This window comes from Nuphar pumila, chromosome 2 (assembly GCF_984573655.1).
Source record: "Nuphar pumila chromosome 2, dmNupPumi1.hap1.1, whole genome shotgun sequence".
NCBI lineage: Eukaryota > Viridiplantae > Streptophyta > Magnoliopsida > Nymphaeales > Nymphaeaceae > Nuphar > Nuphar pumila.
The window spans coordinates 43,281,486-43,301,953 of record NC_143250.1 but is presented as its reverse complement, the minus strand read 5'-3'; the positions used below and the strand labels follow the sequence as shown (position 1 = coordinate 43,301,953).

Below are 20,468 nucleotides of genomic sequence, written 5' to 3'. Positions count from 1 at the left end.
TACGTTGATATAGCTAAAATATAGATGTAATTTGCAACATTGAGCCCATTTCCAATGTGTAAAAGTAATCTATAATCATGGTTCAAAAAAGCTTTCTTGGTGCCTTTTCATTTTCTGAATTTAAACAAAGTAAAATGAACACTGTCAAATGGTTTTATCTAGGTATGAATAAACAGAAACAGATAATGGATGTGACAAATATGAATAAAAAAACAAATGGGAATTGGGAAGTTAAAGCAGGCCATTACAGGCAGGAGCTAATAAACAAAAGCTCATCCTCAGGCATCAAAGCTCGAGGATCCAATCCAAGTTACATCTGATCCATGCTGACCACTTCTACCTGCTGACAGGAGAAAGAAAATATCTGCTTAAATCCTTCTATGGATATCTCATAGCAATAGTAACCTACTATAAGAAAAATTCTGGGGGTTCTTTTTCAGCCATGTAAACAATAAGGCTGCATTTAATTACAATTCCCTGACAGCTAACCATTTCTTATTTCTTTCAATCTAGGTGGCAGAAATTAATTCAAATCTTCGTCATTGTTCCTAATAGTCAAAGCAACCTAAAACCAGTAATATCAGTTTTTTTCTGATTATCTTGGAATATGGAAAGTATCCATTTGTTCATTTATTTCACAAACATTTTGTTGTCAAGAAAATCCCTAGCATTTTGCATAAGATTACCTTTACACGCCTCCCAATAAAAAACCATCGTATCATGATGGTTTATTATCAGCCATGTCGTAGACTGCTTCTCGGTCCTTGTTAATGAAGGCCCCCCCAAGCATCAACCTCTGTTTTTTTTCTTTTGACTTACGATTTATTTACATAGGGGTGACCAGCTCGATAACGGGCCTGACTAATTTGAACAGTTGCCGAAAGCCCGGTCTGATTATTATCTGGTCGGGCTTGGCGCAACATAAATCAGGTTGGGCGTTTGTGGTTTTGTCTGCGACCTGCTCAATTGACCCAAAAACCTAAGAAACTCGTCACCCGATAAACCAGAGAGAGAGAGAGAGAGAGAGAGAGAGAGAGAGAGAGAGAGAGAGAGAGAGAGAGAGAGAGAGAGAGAGAGAGAGAGAGAGAGACTTTCATCAAGCCAAGAAAAGGGGCTTTTCATCGAGAAAAATGAGGTCATCTCATTATTAAATGCCTATCATGCAGAAAGGAGAATGAATGACAAAAGGCTTTCGTGCCCATTAGAACCCTCGGTTCAAGCTCTCTCTCTGTCATTGAGACCATAGAGTTTTGTCAGGGGAAGAAAACACACACAATGCCTAAGGAAACACATCAGTGATCTGTGTCTTCCAAAAGTGGGCCAATCAGGATGAAGCATAGAAAATGTGCTTGTTTGGTAAGCGCAACTTCTTGAAAACCCAAAGCCGTTTCCCTCTTCCAATCCATTCTTTCTTTAAAACCCAAAAACTTTCCCACTATCCAATCTCATTCTTTTCTTAAAACCCACATCTGTCTCCCTCTTTCAATCTCGTTTTACGAAGCACACAACTGTGATTTTTTGGGAATGTAAACTCCTTGCCCTTTGTCGACTTTTTTTTTCTTTTTTAAAATTTAATACATACAAATAATAAGGGCCTGACTCGGGCCAAGCTTCTATCCCGATAACTTATTGGGTTGGGCTTGGCTCGACTTTTATCAGGCAGGTTTTTAATATCCGGCTCGACCCTGACCCGTGTCGGGTCGGGTACCCATAAACCCGATGGGTATCCTACCCGATGTCCACCCCTAGATTTAGAGGTCATATTTCTGACGGTCTCCTGCTAAATCACTCCTTAAGATGGTTTAACACCTTCAAAATGTTTATTGTTGACTCTTTGATCTGTTAAAATATATATATATATATATATATATATATATATATATATATATATATATATAAAATACCCGATAAGGGTATTATCGACTTTTCACATAGTTGTTTTAGTAAACAACTATTTTTTTCCTTTTACTTTTTATTTACTTTTTTATTTTTTATTTTTTGTCTCAAAACCCAACCCAAAAGGTGCCCTACATAGAGTCGTTGGGAGCCCCCAACGGTCTTTTTTATTCTTTTATTTTTTTATTTTTATTTTTTGTCTCAAAACCTAGCGACTCTATGGGAGCTCCCTTTTGGCTCTCCTTTTGAGACCCCTTTTGGGTGTATAAATAGGGGTGCTCTGTGAACCCCTTTGTATTCTTCAAGCTTGAGAGTTCTCTCTGTCACATATCTAATAATCCTGTGAAGTGCCGCAAGATGAACAATCCTGTGAGAGCTCATAAATTGGCCAACCACATGAACTGCATAGGTGATGTCTGGACTGAATATAGTCAAATATATTAAGCTCCCAACCAGCTGCCTATACACGATTGGATATACTAATTACAGTCCATCTGAATCTCTTAGCTTTAAATTTACCTCCATGGGAGAATTCACCTTCTTTGAATCATGTGCTAATCTTGCCTTCACAACCAAATCAGTTGGATACCTATGTTGAGACAAATGCAATCTCTAAGCCAAGAAAGTACTTTAGATCTCCTAGATCCTTCATTTAAAAAATGTTTGCAACTTTTTCTTAGTATCCTTTACCTTCAACAAATCATCTCTTGTGATAATCATCTCATCAACATATAAAAGTAATACACATTTTCCTTGCACAGAAGTAAACACAAACAGAGTTGGATCATGACTCGGAGCAAAACCAAGAGACCTGACAACAAACCTAAATTTCTCAAACCAGGCTTGAGGTGCCTGTTTGAGTCCATATAATGCCCTCTTCAACTTGCAAACTTTACCCTTTGAATCTATGTATCCTTGCCACCACTCCATATATACCTCTTCATCCATATCTCCATTTAGGAACACATTCTTCATATCAAGTTGTCACAGATTCCAATGTTTTATCATAGCTACAACAAGCGGAGTTCTTATGGTAGTCATATGAGCTATTAGCGCAAAAGTTTCTACAAAGTCAATCCCAAATTGTTGATTATAGCCCTTTGCCACTAATATTGGCTTGTATCTTTCAACTGATCTATTTGCCTTTGTCTTGATCTTATAAACCCGCTTACTCCTAACAACATTTTTCCTAGGTGAAAGTTTTACCAATTCTCATTCATGCTTCCTCCGGTGCATTCATCTCCTCAACTATTGCTTGTTGCTACTCTTCTTTTGAGGCAGCCACTGCATAGGACACAAAGCAAGAAGGAGAAACAAATACTCTAGTACTTTGACTTACATGAGGGACTGAAGGAGAAGGGAAATTAGATGATAACTCTAAGCTTGAGTGATTAGGTTTAACTGAAGAGGGAATGAGATCAAAATTGGCCTGTATATTTTCTCCTTCCTCAACCCCAACTTAATCAAGAAAAGGAATCTCAACAATATTATCATGTTTTCTCGAATAAGTTTGTCCAAACCTACTATCTCTTAAATAAGTTTGCTCCTCATGAGCCTCCATATGCTCTTCTACTCATTTTCCAGGAACTAACATAAAAAAGGACAAATCAGACTCATTTCCAACTTTATCTCCAACTTGGCAGAAATAAGGCAAGTCCGCGTGAAAGACAACATTTCTAGATACCTAAACTTTTTTCCCAATAAGATCCTAGGGTTTATAGCCCTTTTGACCATTTGAGAAACCAAAAAATTTGTATATCCCCCCAAAACACAAGGGATAGCACATGAATAAAGTTTTTCACTTCTATCAGTTAACACAAAACATTTGCATAAAAAAACTCTTAATCTAGAATAATCACGGGTAACTTTAAAAGGTTTTTCAACTGGTGAAATATTTTTCAAGGATACTGATGACATTCTATTAATAAGATAAACTGCAGTCAATATGGCTTCGACCCAAAAAACTTTAGGTACTTGGCTTGAAATAAGCAAAGTTCTTGTGGTTTCAATGATATTATGTTTTCTTTCGGCCAAACCATTTTGTTGTCGAGTGTTGGGGCACAATTTTTGATGTGTAATACCATTTGATTTTCGGTAATCTTTAAATTCTTTTGATAAAAATTCTCCCCTTGAATCAGTGCGAAAGATCGAGATATCCTTTTGAAATTTATTTTTGACCAAATTGTGAAATATTCGAAAGTATAAAAAAACTTCATATTTGTGTTTAAGGAAATATATCCACATGTGTCTAGTAAAACCATCAACAAAGATGACATAATATTCTAACCCATCTTTAGATATAACAGGTGTTCGGCCTCAAACATTCGAATGTACTAACACAAACAGTCATTTAAAGACAAAAGTTTTTTCATGGAATGACAATCTCTTCATTTTGCCAAGAATACAATCTTCACGTGTAAAACTTTTAAGATTACAAAATTTTTCTATATTTGGAAGGTGGTGGATTTTGGATACATTAAGATGGTCAAGTCTTTTATGCCATAAGTCCAAATATAATTTCTGAACATTATAACAAAAAGTATTCTTGGGTATTTTCAAAAAAATCCATGTAGTATAAACCTCCTTCTCTGTAGCCTTCCCCAATCGGCTTTCCTGACTAGCGACCCTTCACTCAACATCCAATATAAGAGAGAAAAACATTATACCCATGGTTAGATAAGTTTAACTTGGGAATATATTGGATTTTTGGAATAAAAAACTTTTTTGAAATATTTTTTGAAAATTTCTTTCCCCTTTATCTCAAGAGATGTTCCATTGGCAGTAAATACATTTGACCCGCTTGAGTTATGACATTAAGATAAAATATCACCATTTGGTGTCATATGAAATGAGACACTTGAGTCAAGAAGCCAAAGAGATTTACCAGGGTTAGAGATGCCGACAAAAGATACCGCAACTCCGGTTGATGAAACTCCTTTGTGTAGAGGTTGAAGAGCTTCTATAAGTTGAGTCAAGGACATGCTCCCAATGGTTGATTCTTGTATAGTTTTGAGCTCACTTGACTCTTGTGTAATCGAGACAACCTTCTTCTCATAGGGTTTCTTTATACGACAATAATAGTAAATAATTTTTTTCTTCTCATATTCATTGCCTTGTTTTCTATAGTTATCATTGTTTGGTCTCCCATAATGCGGTGGTTTGTAAGCATGAACATGGTTTTTCGGCCTAGATACGATTATTACCCGGTCATCATCATCTTTAGACGTCTTCTTTTTGAGTCTATTTTCCTCTATACTTAGCTCTTCAATGATATCTTCAATAGAGGGGACTTTTCTTCTATGAAGAAGAGTCGATTTAGTAGACTCAAACTCCGGTCTTATACCATTGATGAATTAATAGAAATGCTCCACATTAATTTGTCTTTAACTGAGTTCTATGTCTTCGGGACAATGCCATCTAGGCTCAAGAAGAGCCAACTCGTTCCAAAGGTTGGACAATTCATTAAAGTATTCTCTAATACTTTTTTTTTCTTGAGTCATAGTACGTACTTTGTCTTGCAAATTGCATATGTGTGTAATATCTATAAGATAATTCATTCTCTTAAGATAGTCCCATCATATATTTTCATGTTCAAATTTAGCTAGACTTGAGCTCTTCTTGATATCCAAGACATAATCTTGATGTGCCCCATTCTCCATTCTTTTTATTTTTTCTCATAAGTGACCATAGCATTGGTGTTTTTCACTTCCGTAAGAGGTACTTTTTTTTCTCTTTTTATTTTAATAAGAATTAACTTGTGTTCCGAATCGGACCCATCCACTAATCCCCACAACCCTTTTCCCCATATGAGGTGCTTCATGATTGAAGACCATGTTGCATAGTGTGTCATTTGAGCTTGATGGGTTTTATGGTGACATTATCATTGTCGTCCATGTTTACAAGGGCTAAAAAGAATATAATGAAGATAGAGAGAAGGGAGAAAAAGAGGTGACAGAAAAAAAGATCATGAGCACTCCACCACCAAGAGAGCACATCCAATGAAGAGCACAAACACTCCTCCACAAAGTGATCACCACAAACTTTTTTCTTGAATCACAATCACGATCTCACAAGCACTTAATTGAATTTTGTAAAAGAACCTTTAACTCTTCCAAATCTTGAGTTACACGCTTCTCAATACACCAAAAAATCAGCTTAATCAGCAAGCTCTGATACCATGAAAAGAAACAAGGTCTTTTGAAGATGTTCACCAATTCAACAAAGTAGACACTCAAAGAGTTCCACCAAAACACCAAAAGAACATACACAAGCAACAAAATGGGCTCACACATCGAGTCCACCCAAGGTGGTTCACACAATAATACAACAACAACAACAACAACGCCTTTATCCCAAAACAATTGGGGTCAGCGATATGAACCAAAAAAGAAATTCATTTTGGGTCTTCCACATGAATCCTTTTCCTCCAATCATTTCTATCCAACGCCATGTCCTCGGTGAGGTTCAAAGCATTCATATCCTTTCCTATCATCTCCATCCAAGTCTTCCTAGGCCTACCCCGACCTCTTTTAACTAATATATTTTCCCATTTCTCCAACCTTCTAACTGGAGCATCATTAGGCCTTCGCCGAATATGTCCAAACCACCGTAAACGATTCTCTCGCATCTTATTTTCAATGGGTGCAACACCTACCTTCTTACGTATCTCTTCGTTCCGAATCTTATATTTTATTGTATTTCCACACATCCATCTAAGCATCCGCATCTCAGCTACACTCATTTTTTGAATATGATGTCTCTTGGCAGCCCAACATTCCGTACCATATAGTAAAGCGGGTCTAATAGTCGTCCTATAAAACTTTCCCTTCAACCGCAATGGCATTCTACGATCGCACAGCACTCCAGTAGCACTTTTCCATTTCATCCACCCAACCTTTATCCTATGATTTACATCTCCATCAATTTCTCCATACTTTTGAATGATGGATCCCAAATATTTGAAATAATCATTCACCGGTATATCTTGCTCACCAAGCTTCACTACACTCCCATCACTACTTCGTTGCTTACTAAACCGACATTCCATATATTCAGTCTTACTCAACTTAAAACCTCTAGCTTCCAATGTCTGTCTCCATAATTCTAACTTAGCATTAACCCCAGCTCTAGACTCATCAATCAAAACAATATCATCAGCAAACAACATACACCACGGTACATTTTCTTGAATTGATCTCGTAAGCTCATCCATCACTATCGCAAATAGGAAAGGGCTTAAAGCAGATCCTTCATGTAACCCAACTGTTATCGGAAAATTGGTTGTCACCCCTCCACAAGTGCGGACATTGGTTACTACTCCTTCATACATATCTTTAATTATACTAATGTACTTGAGAGAAACACCTTTCTTCATCATTGTCCACCAGAGAACGTCCCTAGGTACTCTATCGTATGCCTTCTCTAAATCAATAAAAACCATATGCAAATCTTTATTCCTCTCTCTATATCTTTCAATAAGTTGTCTAAGAAGATGTATAGCTTCCATAGTTGATCTTCCAGGCATAAAACCAAATTGATTCTCCGATATCATGACAACCTTCCTCAACCTAGACTCAATCACCCTCTCCCAAAGTTTCATAGTATGACTCATGAGTTTTATACCACGATAGTTTGTGCAATCTTGTATATCACCCTTATTCTTATATAAAGGCACCAAAGTACTCTTCCTCCACTCATTAGGCATCTTATTTGTTCGCCAAATCAAGTTAAAAAGATTTGTCAACCATTCTAAACCTTTCTCTCCCAAGCATTTCCAAGCCTCGATAGGTATACCATCTGGGCCAACTGCCCTTCTTGATTTCATTTTCTTCAAAGCCTCTGCAATTTCTTTCTTTTGAATCTTGCGCATGAAGTCACGATTTATCTCATGAAAAGGAATGGAGAAGTCTCCAAGATCTTGAGCATGACTATCATTAAATAGCTTATCAAAATAATCTTTCCATCTCTCCTTAATCTCCTCATCTTTGACTAAAACCCTTTGCGTTTCATCTTTGATACATCTAACCATACCCAAATCCTTCGATTTCCTATCTCTCATCTTTGCAAGCCTATAAATATCCTTCTCGCCTTCTTTGGTATCCAACTTGTCATAAACCTCCTTATATACCTTAGCCCTCGCGTTTCGAACAACTTTTTTAGCTTCCTTCTTTGCTATCATATACTTCTCCAAATTCTCATTATCACGACTCTTACTTAGATTTCTATAACACTCTCTTTTAACCTTAATAGCTAATTTGACATCCTCGTTCCACCATGATGTATCCTTACCTAGTGGTGCACCGCCTTTAGACTCACCCAATACCTCCTTAGCTACTTTTCTCATACCACCCGCTATCTTATTCCACATTGATTCTTAAAAATTAATATTTTATTGATGGTGGAAGAATGCAAGAAGCATTGAATTTTAGAGGGGTTTCAACCCCTATATATATACACAACATGAGAGACTACAAGAAAGTCTTTGGGAGTGTCCCTCCCAATGTCTCTCTTGTTGCCTGTTGACTAGTCCAATCAAGATCAAAAAGTTAAAAAAAACTAACTATTCTAACCTAGGTACACACACACACACACACACACACACAACAACAACAACAAACAACAACAACTACGCCTTCATCCCAAAACAATTGGGGTCAGCGATATGAACCAAAAAAGAAATTCATTTTGGGTCTTCCACATGAATCCTTTTCCTCCAATCATTTCTATCCAATGCCATGTCCTCGGTGAGGTTCAAAGCATTCATATCCTTTCCTATCATCTCCATCCAAGTCTTCCTAGGCCTACCCCGACCTCTTTTAACTAATATATTTTCCCATTTCTCCAACCTTCTAACTGGAGCATCATTAGCCCTTCGCCGAATATGTCCAAACCACCATAAACGATTCTCTCGCATCTTATTTTCAATGGGTGCAACACCTACCTTCTTACGTATCTCCTCGTTCCGAATCTTATCTTTTATTGCATTTCCACACATCCATCTAAGCATCCACATCTCAGCTACACTCATTTTTTGAATATGATGTCTCTTGGCAGCCCAACATTCCGTACCATATAGTAAAGCGGGTCTAATAGTCGTCCTATAAAACTTTCCCTTCAACCGCAATGGCATTCTACGATCGCACAACACTCCAGTTGCACTTTTCCATTTCATCCACCCAACCTTTATCCTATGATTTACATCTCCATCAATTTCTCCATACTTTTGAATGATGGATCCCAAATATTTGAAATAATCATTCACCGGTATTTCTTGCTCACCAAGCTTCACTACACTCCCATCACTACTTCGTTGCTTACTAAACCGACATTCCATATATTCAGTCTTACTCTTACTCAACTTAAAACCTCTAGCTTCCAATGTTTGTCTCCATAATTCTAACTTAGCATTAACCCCAGCTCTAGACTCATCAATCAAAACAATATCATCAGCAAACAACATACACCACGGTACATTTTCTTGAATTGATCTCGTAAGCTCATCCATCACTATCGCAAATAGGAAAGGGCTTAAAGCAGATCCTTGATGTAACCCAACTGTTATCGGAAAATTGGTTGTCACCCCTCCACAAGTGCGGACATTGGTTACTACTCCTTCATAATATCTTTAATTATACTAATGTACTTGAGAGAAACACCTTTCTTCATCATTGTCCACCAGAGAACGTCCCTAGGTACTCTATCGTATGCCTTCTCTAAATCAATAAAAACCATCACATATATATATATATATATATAAATACATATGTATTTATACTATATATATATTTACATTTTTAACAAACACCACCAAAGTAGAAAGCAGCTATACTAACTCAAAACTCATCACAAACATAACCAAATGATGCAATATAAATGCCCAAACCAATTCAGCATCAAGCTGAAAATGATCATATACCACAATGGTCAAATACTAGGCATCCAAGTTCATAACTAAATGTTGTCAAAAGAAGAGCCCACAAACTTGCACAAATCTTAATCAAAGCTTCTATCTACCAACAATAGCCTGCATTAGATGACTGCATGTTAAAAAATCACCCCAACACATGCTATCCCAGCCACCAAAAACACAAAAACATGCACAAGATCTGAGATATATCAAATCGGCACCCTAGTTACCGCTACAAGCTTAAAATCCAAGAAAAATCCCTAGAAAATCAATCCCTTACCCAAATCGACTGCCACTTGATTTGAAATTCTTCTAAAATCAAGGTGCACCAATGCTGGGCTCAGATCTCCGAACAGTTGTCCTTCAATCTGGATTGTTGATTTGAGGTTGAAGTCAACCAGTGTCTTCTCTGGGTTGATTTTCTTAGACTAATCTCCACTGAGTAGCTTCAAATACCCTTGTCAATGCCTCTGGTTATCTCTCTGATACCATATTGAGATGCACATAGCCATCAGACATAAGAACAAGAGGCAATGAAGAAGAAAGAGTAACCAAACTTCATTAGTTAAACCTTAAGAATATTACAACCCTATAAGAGGTCGATCCCCCCCCCCCCCCCCCCCCCCCCCTCCCTCACTCACTACAAGACAAAAGTCATTGACCCTACACTTTATATACAAGGACGAGAATACCCCTGAAAATAATACAATTTACACTTTGTACAAAGGGCTAGCACCATGAATGTAATGCACATATTATACACATGATGTCTCAAGAACTACCTTTCTATTTTGTATATGCTGCCAATTCTTTCTCCTGCATTTTGTCCTAGCATTCGTAGACAAACTCCTTGAGTCTGGGCGTCTTGAACCTCACGTTTCATATCTAACCTGTCTATTCCTGGATTCATTGCCTTTCCATTCCAGACATATAACTCCATAATCTAAGAACACCCTTGGAGCAATCCATCCTTGCCTATTGTAATTTGTGAAAGGCTTCAATGGATATGTGAAACTAGAAACCTTTTAACCGTTTTTCTTTTTAGGAATGCATTTTCTGTTATTTGGCTAGGAAAAACGTTTTCCCCCAAGATATGCATCAGCTAGCTGACTCCCACAAATTGTGCAAAAAAGCCTCATAGAACAACTTGTCCATACTTTTGTATGTGTCTTGGAATGAAGCATGGAATTAATCCCTTTTCCACGTGCCATGAAAGGTCAAATGTTGTCTTGATTGGTGAAAATTCTTCCCAGAGCCTCCTCTCCAATGTGCTCTTTGTTGCTCCATATGCTGTTGTATACAAGAACTGCTTGAGTCCAAATTCAACACTGGAATCTTCGGAACATAAATATTGGCCTTGGCAAGGCAATTTCTTACAATGATATATGTTTAGGTAATAAATCTCGGGAAAATCTCAGGAAAAACTTGGTGCTTAATTTTTTTAAAAATAATCAAAATAGCAGAAATAAGTAAGAAAATAAGATGCTTAGTTAATAAAAATAAAATACACGTACAATAGAAGAAATAAGTGAAAATTATAAAAGAATGAAGGAAAACATATTTAAGATATAGAAAAGAAGTAGAAAAGTAAGAATAACTGATAATATCATGATGCATAAATTTTTAATATTTTCAAAATGTCGCGATATTTTGCCTTTAATATCGTTTTATGAATTTACTGCAATATTTTCACGGTAATTTCAAGATATTGCCTATATCTGTGACTATGCTTCAGAATAGGAAAGCCATCCCTATCTATATGGTGGATCATACCTCTTTGCTGTCCTCTTGTGACAATAAATGCTATTCCTGCCATTCTCGCGTGCTTCAAAAACCCATAATCTTCAGGATTGGGAAAGCATACCTATATGGTGGAACATCCTCCTTTGCCATCCTCTTGCAGAAAAGAACCCTAAGTCATACCATTCCTTGTCATCAACACAAAAGAAGGATAAATTTGAAAAAAAGGTAAGAACCATGTCCACCTAAAAACAAGGGGTTTCCAGCATCAACTAAGAGAACTTCAAGAGAAAAAAAAAACTGAATTAGAACCCACCTTCTTCATGGATGACCTTGTGACAGCCCTGAAGCACTTCCTTAGAGACTTTATTTTAAGGTAAATATTTGACTCACTTGGATGAAAGGATACTTGCTGATACCATCTAAGAAATGTGTGAAGTGGAGGGATGAGAGTTTGAGAGGCAGGAAACACCAGAGGCTATGGTGAGGTAGATGGTTGCAGGACCTTTATCAGTAACTTTTTATATTTAGGGGTTTGGTGGAATGGCCATAATACCCTTTTCATGACAAGATACAAGTCGCAATTACAATTCTAACTCTAAAATGCGTTCTTAAGTTTAACGACAAATGCAGACATCATTCTCTTCTTGTATAAGTTGTGAACATTTTGTTTAGTTTTTAATTAATTGTTATACTTTGTATTGATCATGCTGTTTGAGATCGACTGATTCAGCTAATTTGTTTATAGGTGAATTTAGATACACTTGCTAAATTTTCCACATAAATTGGATATTTCTTGTCAGAGGAGGTCTAGCTATCATTCTTTGATTGTGAAATTTACCTTCATTAATCAAAATTAATATTTGATGTTTTCCTTCTGTGGCTATCCTGGATGTTGTGGTTTGGCTACAAAGTAACCTTTTCTGGTAGAAATTAGATATATCTGTAACTGATCTGTTCCTTCCTCTACATGCTTTTGTATGGATTTACAAATTCCAAGTCTGTTGCTTGCAACTGATATATTTACTATTGTCGGCTAGAATTAGTGGATTAACAACAATAGCTACTAAATGACCCTGAAATCACCATCTAACCTGCAGAGGATAGATGAAAAGGTTACAACGGAGGTCTTCATGAAAGTAATGGATAACTATATTAAATGGTGTAAGTACTTGCGTATTCGGTCTGCGTGGAGCAGGTAATTTTATGATTTCAATCCTATTTCAACCCTTCAACATATAATGTATGATGTTACCTGTCTTTTTTCTTGTCTGCAGTGTGGAAGCTGTCAACAAAGAAAGAAAGTTAGTTTTTATTTCTTTGTATTTTTTAATATGGGGCGAAGCTTCAAATGTTCGTTTTCTGCCAGAATGTATCTGTTATATATTTCACAATGTGAGTATCAATTGCCTTGCTTCTCCAGATAAAAATTGATAAAGATCCTTCTTTGGATGATTTTTTGTGTCTAAAACCTTAGGATTTTGGGATGACTCGATTGTTTTTTGCACTTTGGATCTATTTTCACTTGAATAGCCTCAATTGTGGCATTAATTTTCACAATATTTTAGGAAATTGTAAATTTAAATGCTGGCTTCTGGTAAGGTGTTGATTTAGTGGAAAAAACAAAGTACAAATTTGTAAATAATGTTCACATTACATGTCTTGCTGAATGTTTAGGGATCATGACTAAGATTTGGAATTTCATGAAGAGATGACGGCAGTCATCTGTATGAATGATGGTATATGATTATGGGTATTTTTGAGATGGAAAAGCCAAAAGCATGTGTGTATCTTATAGCATGAAGTTCCTGTGGAGAAGTTCAAAAAACTAGATGTTGTAGAAATTATGCCTTAATATTTTTGTCCAGTTGGGAATCACTGATGAAGATAAAATGAACAAACAATGTAAGCTAATGGTCTATTCCGAAAATAATTATGAGTGTTGGTAAAATAATGACTATTTGGAAAAGCTCTGATCATGTCTTTGATAATTTGGGAGAACTTAAGCTCCTATTTTTTGTCAATTTGACCGACAATAGAGTGACATTGCTTTATTAATGAACCTTATAAAAGTCAGCCTAAACCACATTGAAAATCATGACAACTATGTCCATCTTGCTTCTTTTGCACAAGGCATAAAATTCACATTGTTCTCTTTTTTGGTATTTGCCCTTTAGTTTGTTTGATCCTTACTGTTTGCATGTTCTATTTAAAGCCATATTTTAGATATAAATGCATGTCTTCTTGCAGTTTGTTGTATTGACTAATTCTCATGTCCAACACGGGTCTTCCCTGTATTGGAAATCTCAGATGGCAAAGGAATTGGATGTGATACTAGATCAGTCTGTTGCTCAACCAGCAAAGAGCTGCACAAGTGAGCATGGAACTGTGTCATTCCTTGAAGAAATCATCAGCCCTATATATAATGTCATGTCTCAGGTTCGTGTTCAAAGATTTCCAGATGTCCTGAAGAAGCACTATAGGGTTGGCAAATTTGTCATCATGGTGCAGTGAAACTTGCAATTTGCAATTTGCATGGATGCATCTGGTCATGTCATAGTCATGGAGTTGTTTATCTTGTATGATCAATGAACAATTTGTTTTTCCTTTTCTTGTCTTCGGCTAAGTTTGGAGGCATCAAACAATCAGAGACATGATTTCAGCAGATTTGATGAAGAATGCTGAGGGCTTTATGGGTTTCTGGGAATGTTCTTCCATTTAAAGATGACAATGTAACACATTCATCACATATTAGATACTAATGTGCAATATGGACCTCTTTGCATCTAAAAGAGCATCATTCTTTGTTTTTAGAGGAACGGTTTCCTTGAATTGGAGTCCTTTTCGTTTTTTCATGAAGCCGTTGGGGATTAAAACTTTTACTTTTTGCTCAGGGGTGGTTTCATTTTTCTTTTTTCAATTTTTGCTGAATAAAAGTTTAGTTGCCTCTCAAACTTCATGGCCATGAGTAGCTGAGATTGTCTAACACCTGAAAGATCATATGTTAATTTGGCATCATAGAGACTCATGCTAGCTGGTTGTGCCCCATCAATGATTTTTTCCTGGTGTTTCTTACTTTGGGATAAAAGCTTGTTACATTTCTGTGGAAAAATTGACAGACACATCCTCATTTTAATTTTGAAATCTATTTGTTGTTTAAAAGGTTGTTTTTCATTGGAAAGTTTTTGCATTGTTGTAAGCTGTTTTCTCATGAACTATGGTACCGGGACACTCCATTTTGCCCTCCGCACCCGTGTCGACGTGCGTCAACGCCCGGACATGCCATTTTACCCTCCCTCCTTACATACAAGTTTGTATTTAATTTATAATTTATAATTATATTTTCAGTATATAATATATATTTTAGATATAGCATATATATTTAGATTATATTCAGTTTATTTTGAATTGATTTTGTATTTATGTGATAATTTTTATATATATATATATATATATATATATATATATATATATATATATATATATATATATATATATCCGTGTCCCCGTACCCACATTTTTTTGAATTACCGTGTCGTACCCGCACCCGTATCCTGGTGACATAGCTCATGAATCATCCAAACAAAAGGTCCTGATGATGTATCATGTACAGAAAATTGTAAATCCAGCCTTAAAAAGAATAAATATAAACAATTGAAAAGATAGAAAATTGAACCATGTAAAACTATCTGGCCATATAGTTCAAAATAACATTTTGATAAGAAATTAAATCCTAATAAGCAACTCTAACCATTGAAGGAAGGTGAAATAATAGGCATGTACAGGAAGTCAACGATGTACCAAGAGGAAAAACCTCCTATTTCTCCTTTACTCATGAGCAAAAAGGAGAAGATAGATAACATACACCTGTAGGGAGTCACTGAAGGCTTGTTAACATGCATATATGCAAATGATGAGGGTGAAGTGTTGGCTCTACACTTTCTGGAGTAAAATTTCCCCTTCATACACTTTGTTAGCTTTGAGATCTAGTCAATTCAGGGTAAGTTATTCTGTCAAATTCTAGGTTCAAAATAAAAAAATGATTATCTGGCTGTCATTTGTGCCCTAATGGTCATAACTGAGCTGTCTAGCTCCTGAAGCTTGGTTTCAGCTCCCCATTCATTTGCTTAGAAAATCGAGGTCAAGTCCATGTATAAGGTCTGTTTAGTTGAATGGGTTGTATTTGAGCCTGAAATTGCACTCTTTAGCAACTTGATAAATTTCCTCCATATATGGTATTCATATATTTTTTTATTATGTTGCTTACTTGATGCATATATGTCAACAAATAAAGTTGTACCAAGGTTGAGCAGAATGTTGTCCTCTGATCTCAATGGTGGTTGGTGAAGTTCCACCTCTTTAGTCATATCAGATATTCCATGCTTTAGCTGGGTTTAGGCTGCACTAAACCAAGCTTGAATAACCAAAGTTTATCTCGTCTCAGCTCCTTTGCTCTCACATAATGCTTTACCTTAAAGTAGGGTCAGATTGGTTCAGGGGCCCAAAATTTGTAGGCCCTATCTCAATTCTCCCAAGCATATGCCTACCTAATAGGTATGTTGGTTGTGCTTTGACCTGGGTGTAATCTTTTGTAATTTGATCATGCTTGGGATTGGGTGCATAAGCCCAGCACCTGCATATCTTACCAGGATAATTTCAAGCCAGACCTCCACTATGTTCATCCCTAGGTTGTGCCTAACAACATCAGGTTTGTCTTGGTCTATGACTTGTTTCTTTCCCAAGCTTGATTGGTTCATAAGGGTTAAATACAAGAACAATCTGATTCCTCGCAATATTGTGATATTCTGAATTTATCATTCTTTAAGTTTTTCATTTGCAGTATAAATACTCCAAAATTCTTAAAAACGAAAACATGACTTTAATGTTCTGGAGAAATTTGAATTTTTCTTTAATCTATTTTAATAAATAGTCAAAATATTTAGAGACAAATAACTAATTTTTAAATCTATCAATATACTTATTATTGTTCGGAGATTGATTTAGTGACCATATATAGCTATAAAATATAAAAAGTTCATATAGATTGATAATTAGTTTAAAAAAGAGAAAGATCCATTCCGAGTTAGGTCAGTTTTGGTCAACTTCAGTATTGACTTGACTGTATTATACAGAAGATACAAACTTGTTTCTGGTTTATGATAGTCTTTGTTTTCCTTGCCCATATGCAGTTTATCATAGTAATATTTGAATTGCAAACCTGCTGTATATGCATTGACTATTGATGATTTATAAGGACATATTTGTCTTTATCTTTGGTTGAAAATGGTAGTCATCCCTAAATTTGTTTTTTGCTCTTGCTATTGATTCCAGAATATTCATTAATCAGCCTATAGTTATGTACCATTTGTTTTGTTTTGTTTGTGTGGGAATAATGTAACAAATCTCTTTTGTATCTTAAAACCAAGCTGCCAATAGGGCACTGTTGCATGCTCTGATTTTAGGCGCATGCTGATGTAAGCTTGATATAGTCTGCAATATACTTCTACTTTATACTCTTGGCAGCATGACATTGAAAGCTTGTTCCTGAGAAAGTTGGGTTATTACCATAGTGACATGCTTTTAGATAATGTAGTCACTGGTTTTTCTTTCCATGTAACAAAGGGCTTTTTCTTTTCATTACCAATTTTTGTCTTGAGATGGCTTGATTTAGACAAATAATTATATTTCGTCCATTTTTGAAGCAAAGAAAGAAAATTTCTTTAGTTTTCTTTGCCTTTGTTGATTTTCTTTTTTAAAGCTAAAGATGTGATTGGAAAACTCTATCTGGGTTCCTTTTCGCCCCCCAATGTGTAGTTTATTGCTCTTAATGCCTCTGCAGGAGGCTGATGTGACTAATGATGGAAAAGCAGCACATTCTGCATGGCGAAACTATGATGATTTCAATGAATATTTCTGGTTAGGCTTCATGTTATTGTAATTGTTAGTTGAATTTTATTATTTATTGTTTTTTTAACTGTTTGAGAGCTATTACTTGGTGCACTGGTAAATTGCTCGGACTACCACGCATGTAAAGCGGGTTGAGTCTTGAGGGTGGGCCACTTCTTGCAAAATTTGCAGAATGTGACCTGCTCCAGTACGCCCCTCTGTAGCACCTTGGAATATGGGACCAGACAGCTTATGTGTCTTATTTATGTTTCATCATTCTTAATTTTTGGTTTTCAAAATCTTGTTATGTAGGTCTTCTACTTGCTTGGAGTTGAATTGGCCTCTGAAGAAGGATCTGCCATTCTTCCAAAAACCAAGAAAGTGGAAAGGCGTTAGTTTCTGTACTATATTTTAATGGGTTGTTCAATTATTGTAGATCTGCTAGATAAGGAGCTATATTTTCACATCATTTGTGTTTTGTTCAAATACATGTTTGGTTGTGGAAGTCTCAACAGTGTTTGATTCTCAGTTCCTTATCATTCACATACTTCATGGCTGTTTGGTTTTCTTATCATATAGGGTACATTATGTTAGCTAGCATATATATATATATATATAGGTTTTAACCAACCATTCGTTGTGGTTATGTTTGTCTGGTGGTTTGTAGTCATGTTGCTTGGTGTTCTAGTTTGATATTCTTGATGATAAGCCTGATTGTTTTAAGGCAGCTTATGGCATCTTGTTAATCTTTGTAACTTTTATTGTTTATTGTCGTATACTCTTTTCTAGATTGAGGGTTGGTGAGAGCTTTTGGCTTTTTAGTTTTGATTTTTGGCTTTCGGCATTGATTGAGATAGTTTCGAAGAACTGCACGTATTTAGGCATTTGTTTCAAAATTTGAGTCTCATGATCTTGATATTCTTAATGATGGTGGACACTCTGCCTGCTTACATCGTCTGTATCCTGCTTTGCCTGTATAGAAGTTGAAACTTATGTCACAAATGGATGGGTGTGCATTCTTGATTTGCATATGAGTCGCAAATTCACAAGCTTTTCAAAAAATTAGGGCATGATGACACACACGCACATATCATAGTTACAAATGTCTGTCTTAGCTATATCTTGGAAAGGCAAATTATCATTATAATATACGTTTAGTTGATAAATCTCGCAAAGAACTTGGCCCTTTTAAAAATATAAAATTAGCATAAATAAGTAAAAAAAATAACATGTGTAGATAATAACATGCAGATATAATAAAAGAAGTAACAATATAAAAGAAAGAATAAAAATCTATTTAAGATATAGAAAATAAGTAAAGAAGTAAAAGTAACTGATAGTATTGTGATATTATTGGGATAATATAAATTTCTAATATTTTCAAAATATCATGATATTTTCCCTTTATTATCATTTTATGAATTTACAGTGATGGTATTGCGATATTTTCAAAATATTGCTTATATATGTGACTATGATGTATATACATATATATGATAAAATATAAAGCATTCTGTAATGTATCTAACAAGTTTAGGTTATTATTTTTATATTTAGTAATACATTTATTTTCAAAAGTTTAAATAGTGACAGTAACCTGACCTCATTTCTAGTTATATTTCATTTTTCATTTTCCAGTTTCTGGTGGTGTCAAATTTGCCCTTATACAAAGGCATTTGTTATACACATATTAAATGTAAAACATTTATTTGATGACTCCTACAATTAAGTTTATCTTTTTTTTAAAATCGTATCATCATTTCCTCATACAATGTTGTAAAAAGCATGTCGGTTGCCCATTTTGTTGGGCCCAAATTAGGATACATATTGTATCATAAAAAATCACAAATTTTATTTGATAATCTTATAAAAACAAAAAAATTTCATAAAAAATCTAAAAAATTGTTAAAAACTAAAAAAAGTTGAACACAAGAAACCATGATAAAAAATTGCATAAGATAAAAACATAATATCTCATATCAAACAATTATTAACTGTATAAGGCATCAAACGTCCAATATTAAAGATAATATGCTACAAATGCATGTATATCTCGCACGAAAAAATGCAAATTATGAAATAGTATGTGGTGTAAGTTTTATGAAATAGATTTTTAAAAGATATTTTTGATAAAAACGTTTGTGAAAGCCAGACACCAAATACTAAAAACCGGCTCACACTAGGGTGAGATCCTGGTTGAACTCAAGGAACGGGAGAAGAAATTTTGTATTCCACACAAATTGCAAACTTTATTGCCTTTAAAAATAAATAAGTGAAAGTAACTAGCTATTACAACGAATTACTCTCTTGCAGAGGGCTAAAAAAAAATAAATGGTCTTATTACAAACCCAAATTAAAAATAAATAAATATCCCTATTCTAAAAGAAGAGAAAAAGGTCTTCAGTTGCTTGAGTTTTAGTCCCTTTTGATCTTCATTGCTTTCCTTTTGAACCTCTAGAATGTTGCTGGTATTTTATTCCTATTTAAATGGCTTGCATTTGTGAGGGCTCTTCTGAGGGCTTGAAGGGCATTTTGAGGGAACCTTTTGGGGACCTCAGAGGGCTCTTCAGGGGTACTTTTGAGGGCCTATTACACGTCTAACCGCTTTCCTGCAAAATAAAACAATAAAATACCAAAACACCAAAACAAACGAAGAAAACTATACCAAAATCTAAGGTTAGTTTTATCAAAAATCACAAAAGAAAGATTCTAAGAAACTAATCTAACAAACTCAAAACAAACTAACTAACATGTAACAAGTTTAAAACAAACCTGTAACAAACTTGAAACTAACATGTAACAACTAACTAACTAAATAACAAACTATGAAACAAACTAACCAGCATGAAACAATAAAGAAACTAACTTAATAAAAAACTAATTAACAGAAACTAATAAAAAAACTAAGTTACAATCAGATCTAATCAAATTTAGACTTAATCAATTAACATTAATAAACAAAACGATAACTAGCAATTAAATTAAAACTAATTAACTACAAAAAGAACGATAATGGAATAAAATGATTATTCTTAATCTA

General features: G+C 35.2%; 1 protein-coding gene across 1 annotated transcript in view; it reads left to right on the top strand.

Moving 5' to 3' along the window:
- The window catches only part of GSL8 (glucan synthase-like 8), a 209,795-nt gene that overhangs the window by 26,253 nt on the left and 163,074 nt on the right, over positions 1 to 20,468 (top strand). The window contains exons 8-12 of the mRNA XM_089995715.1: positions 12,643 to 12,740; positions 12,820 to 12,937; positions 13,853 to 13,981; positions 17,382 to 17,458; positions 17,741 to 17,819. Coding sequence (XP_089851841.1) covers positions 12,643 to 12,740; positions 12,820 to 12,937; positions 13,853 to 13,981; positions 17,382 to 17,458; positions 17,741 to 17,819 — 501 coding nt within the window. The remainder of the gene's footprint in view (positions 1 to 12,642; positions 12,741 to 12,819; positions 12,938 to 13,852; positions 13,982 to 17,381; positions 17,459 to 17,740; positions 17,820 to 20,468) is intronic.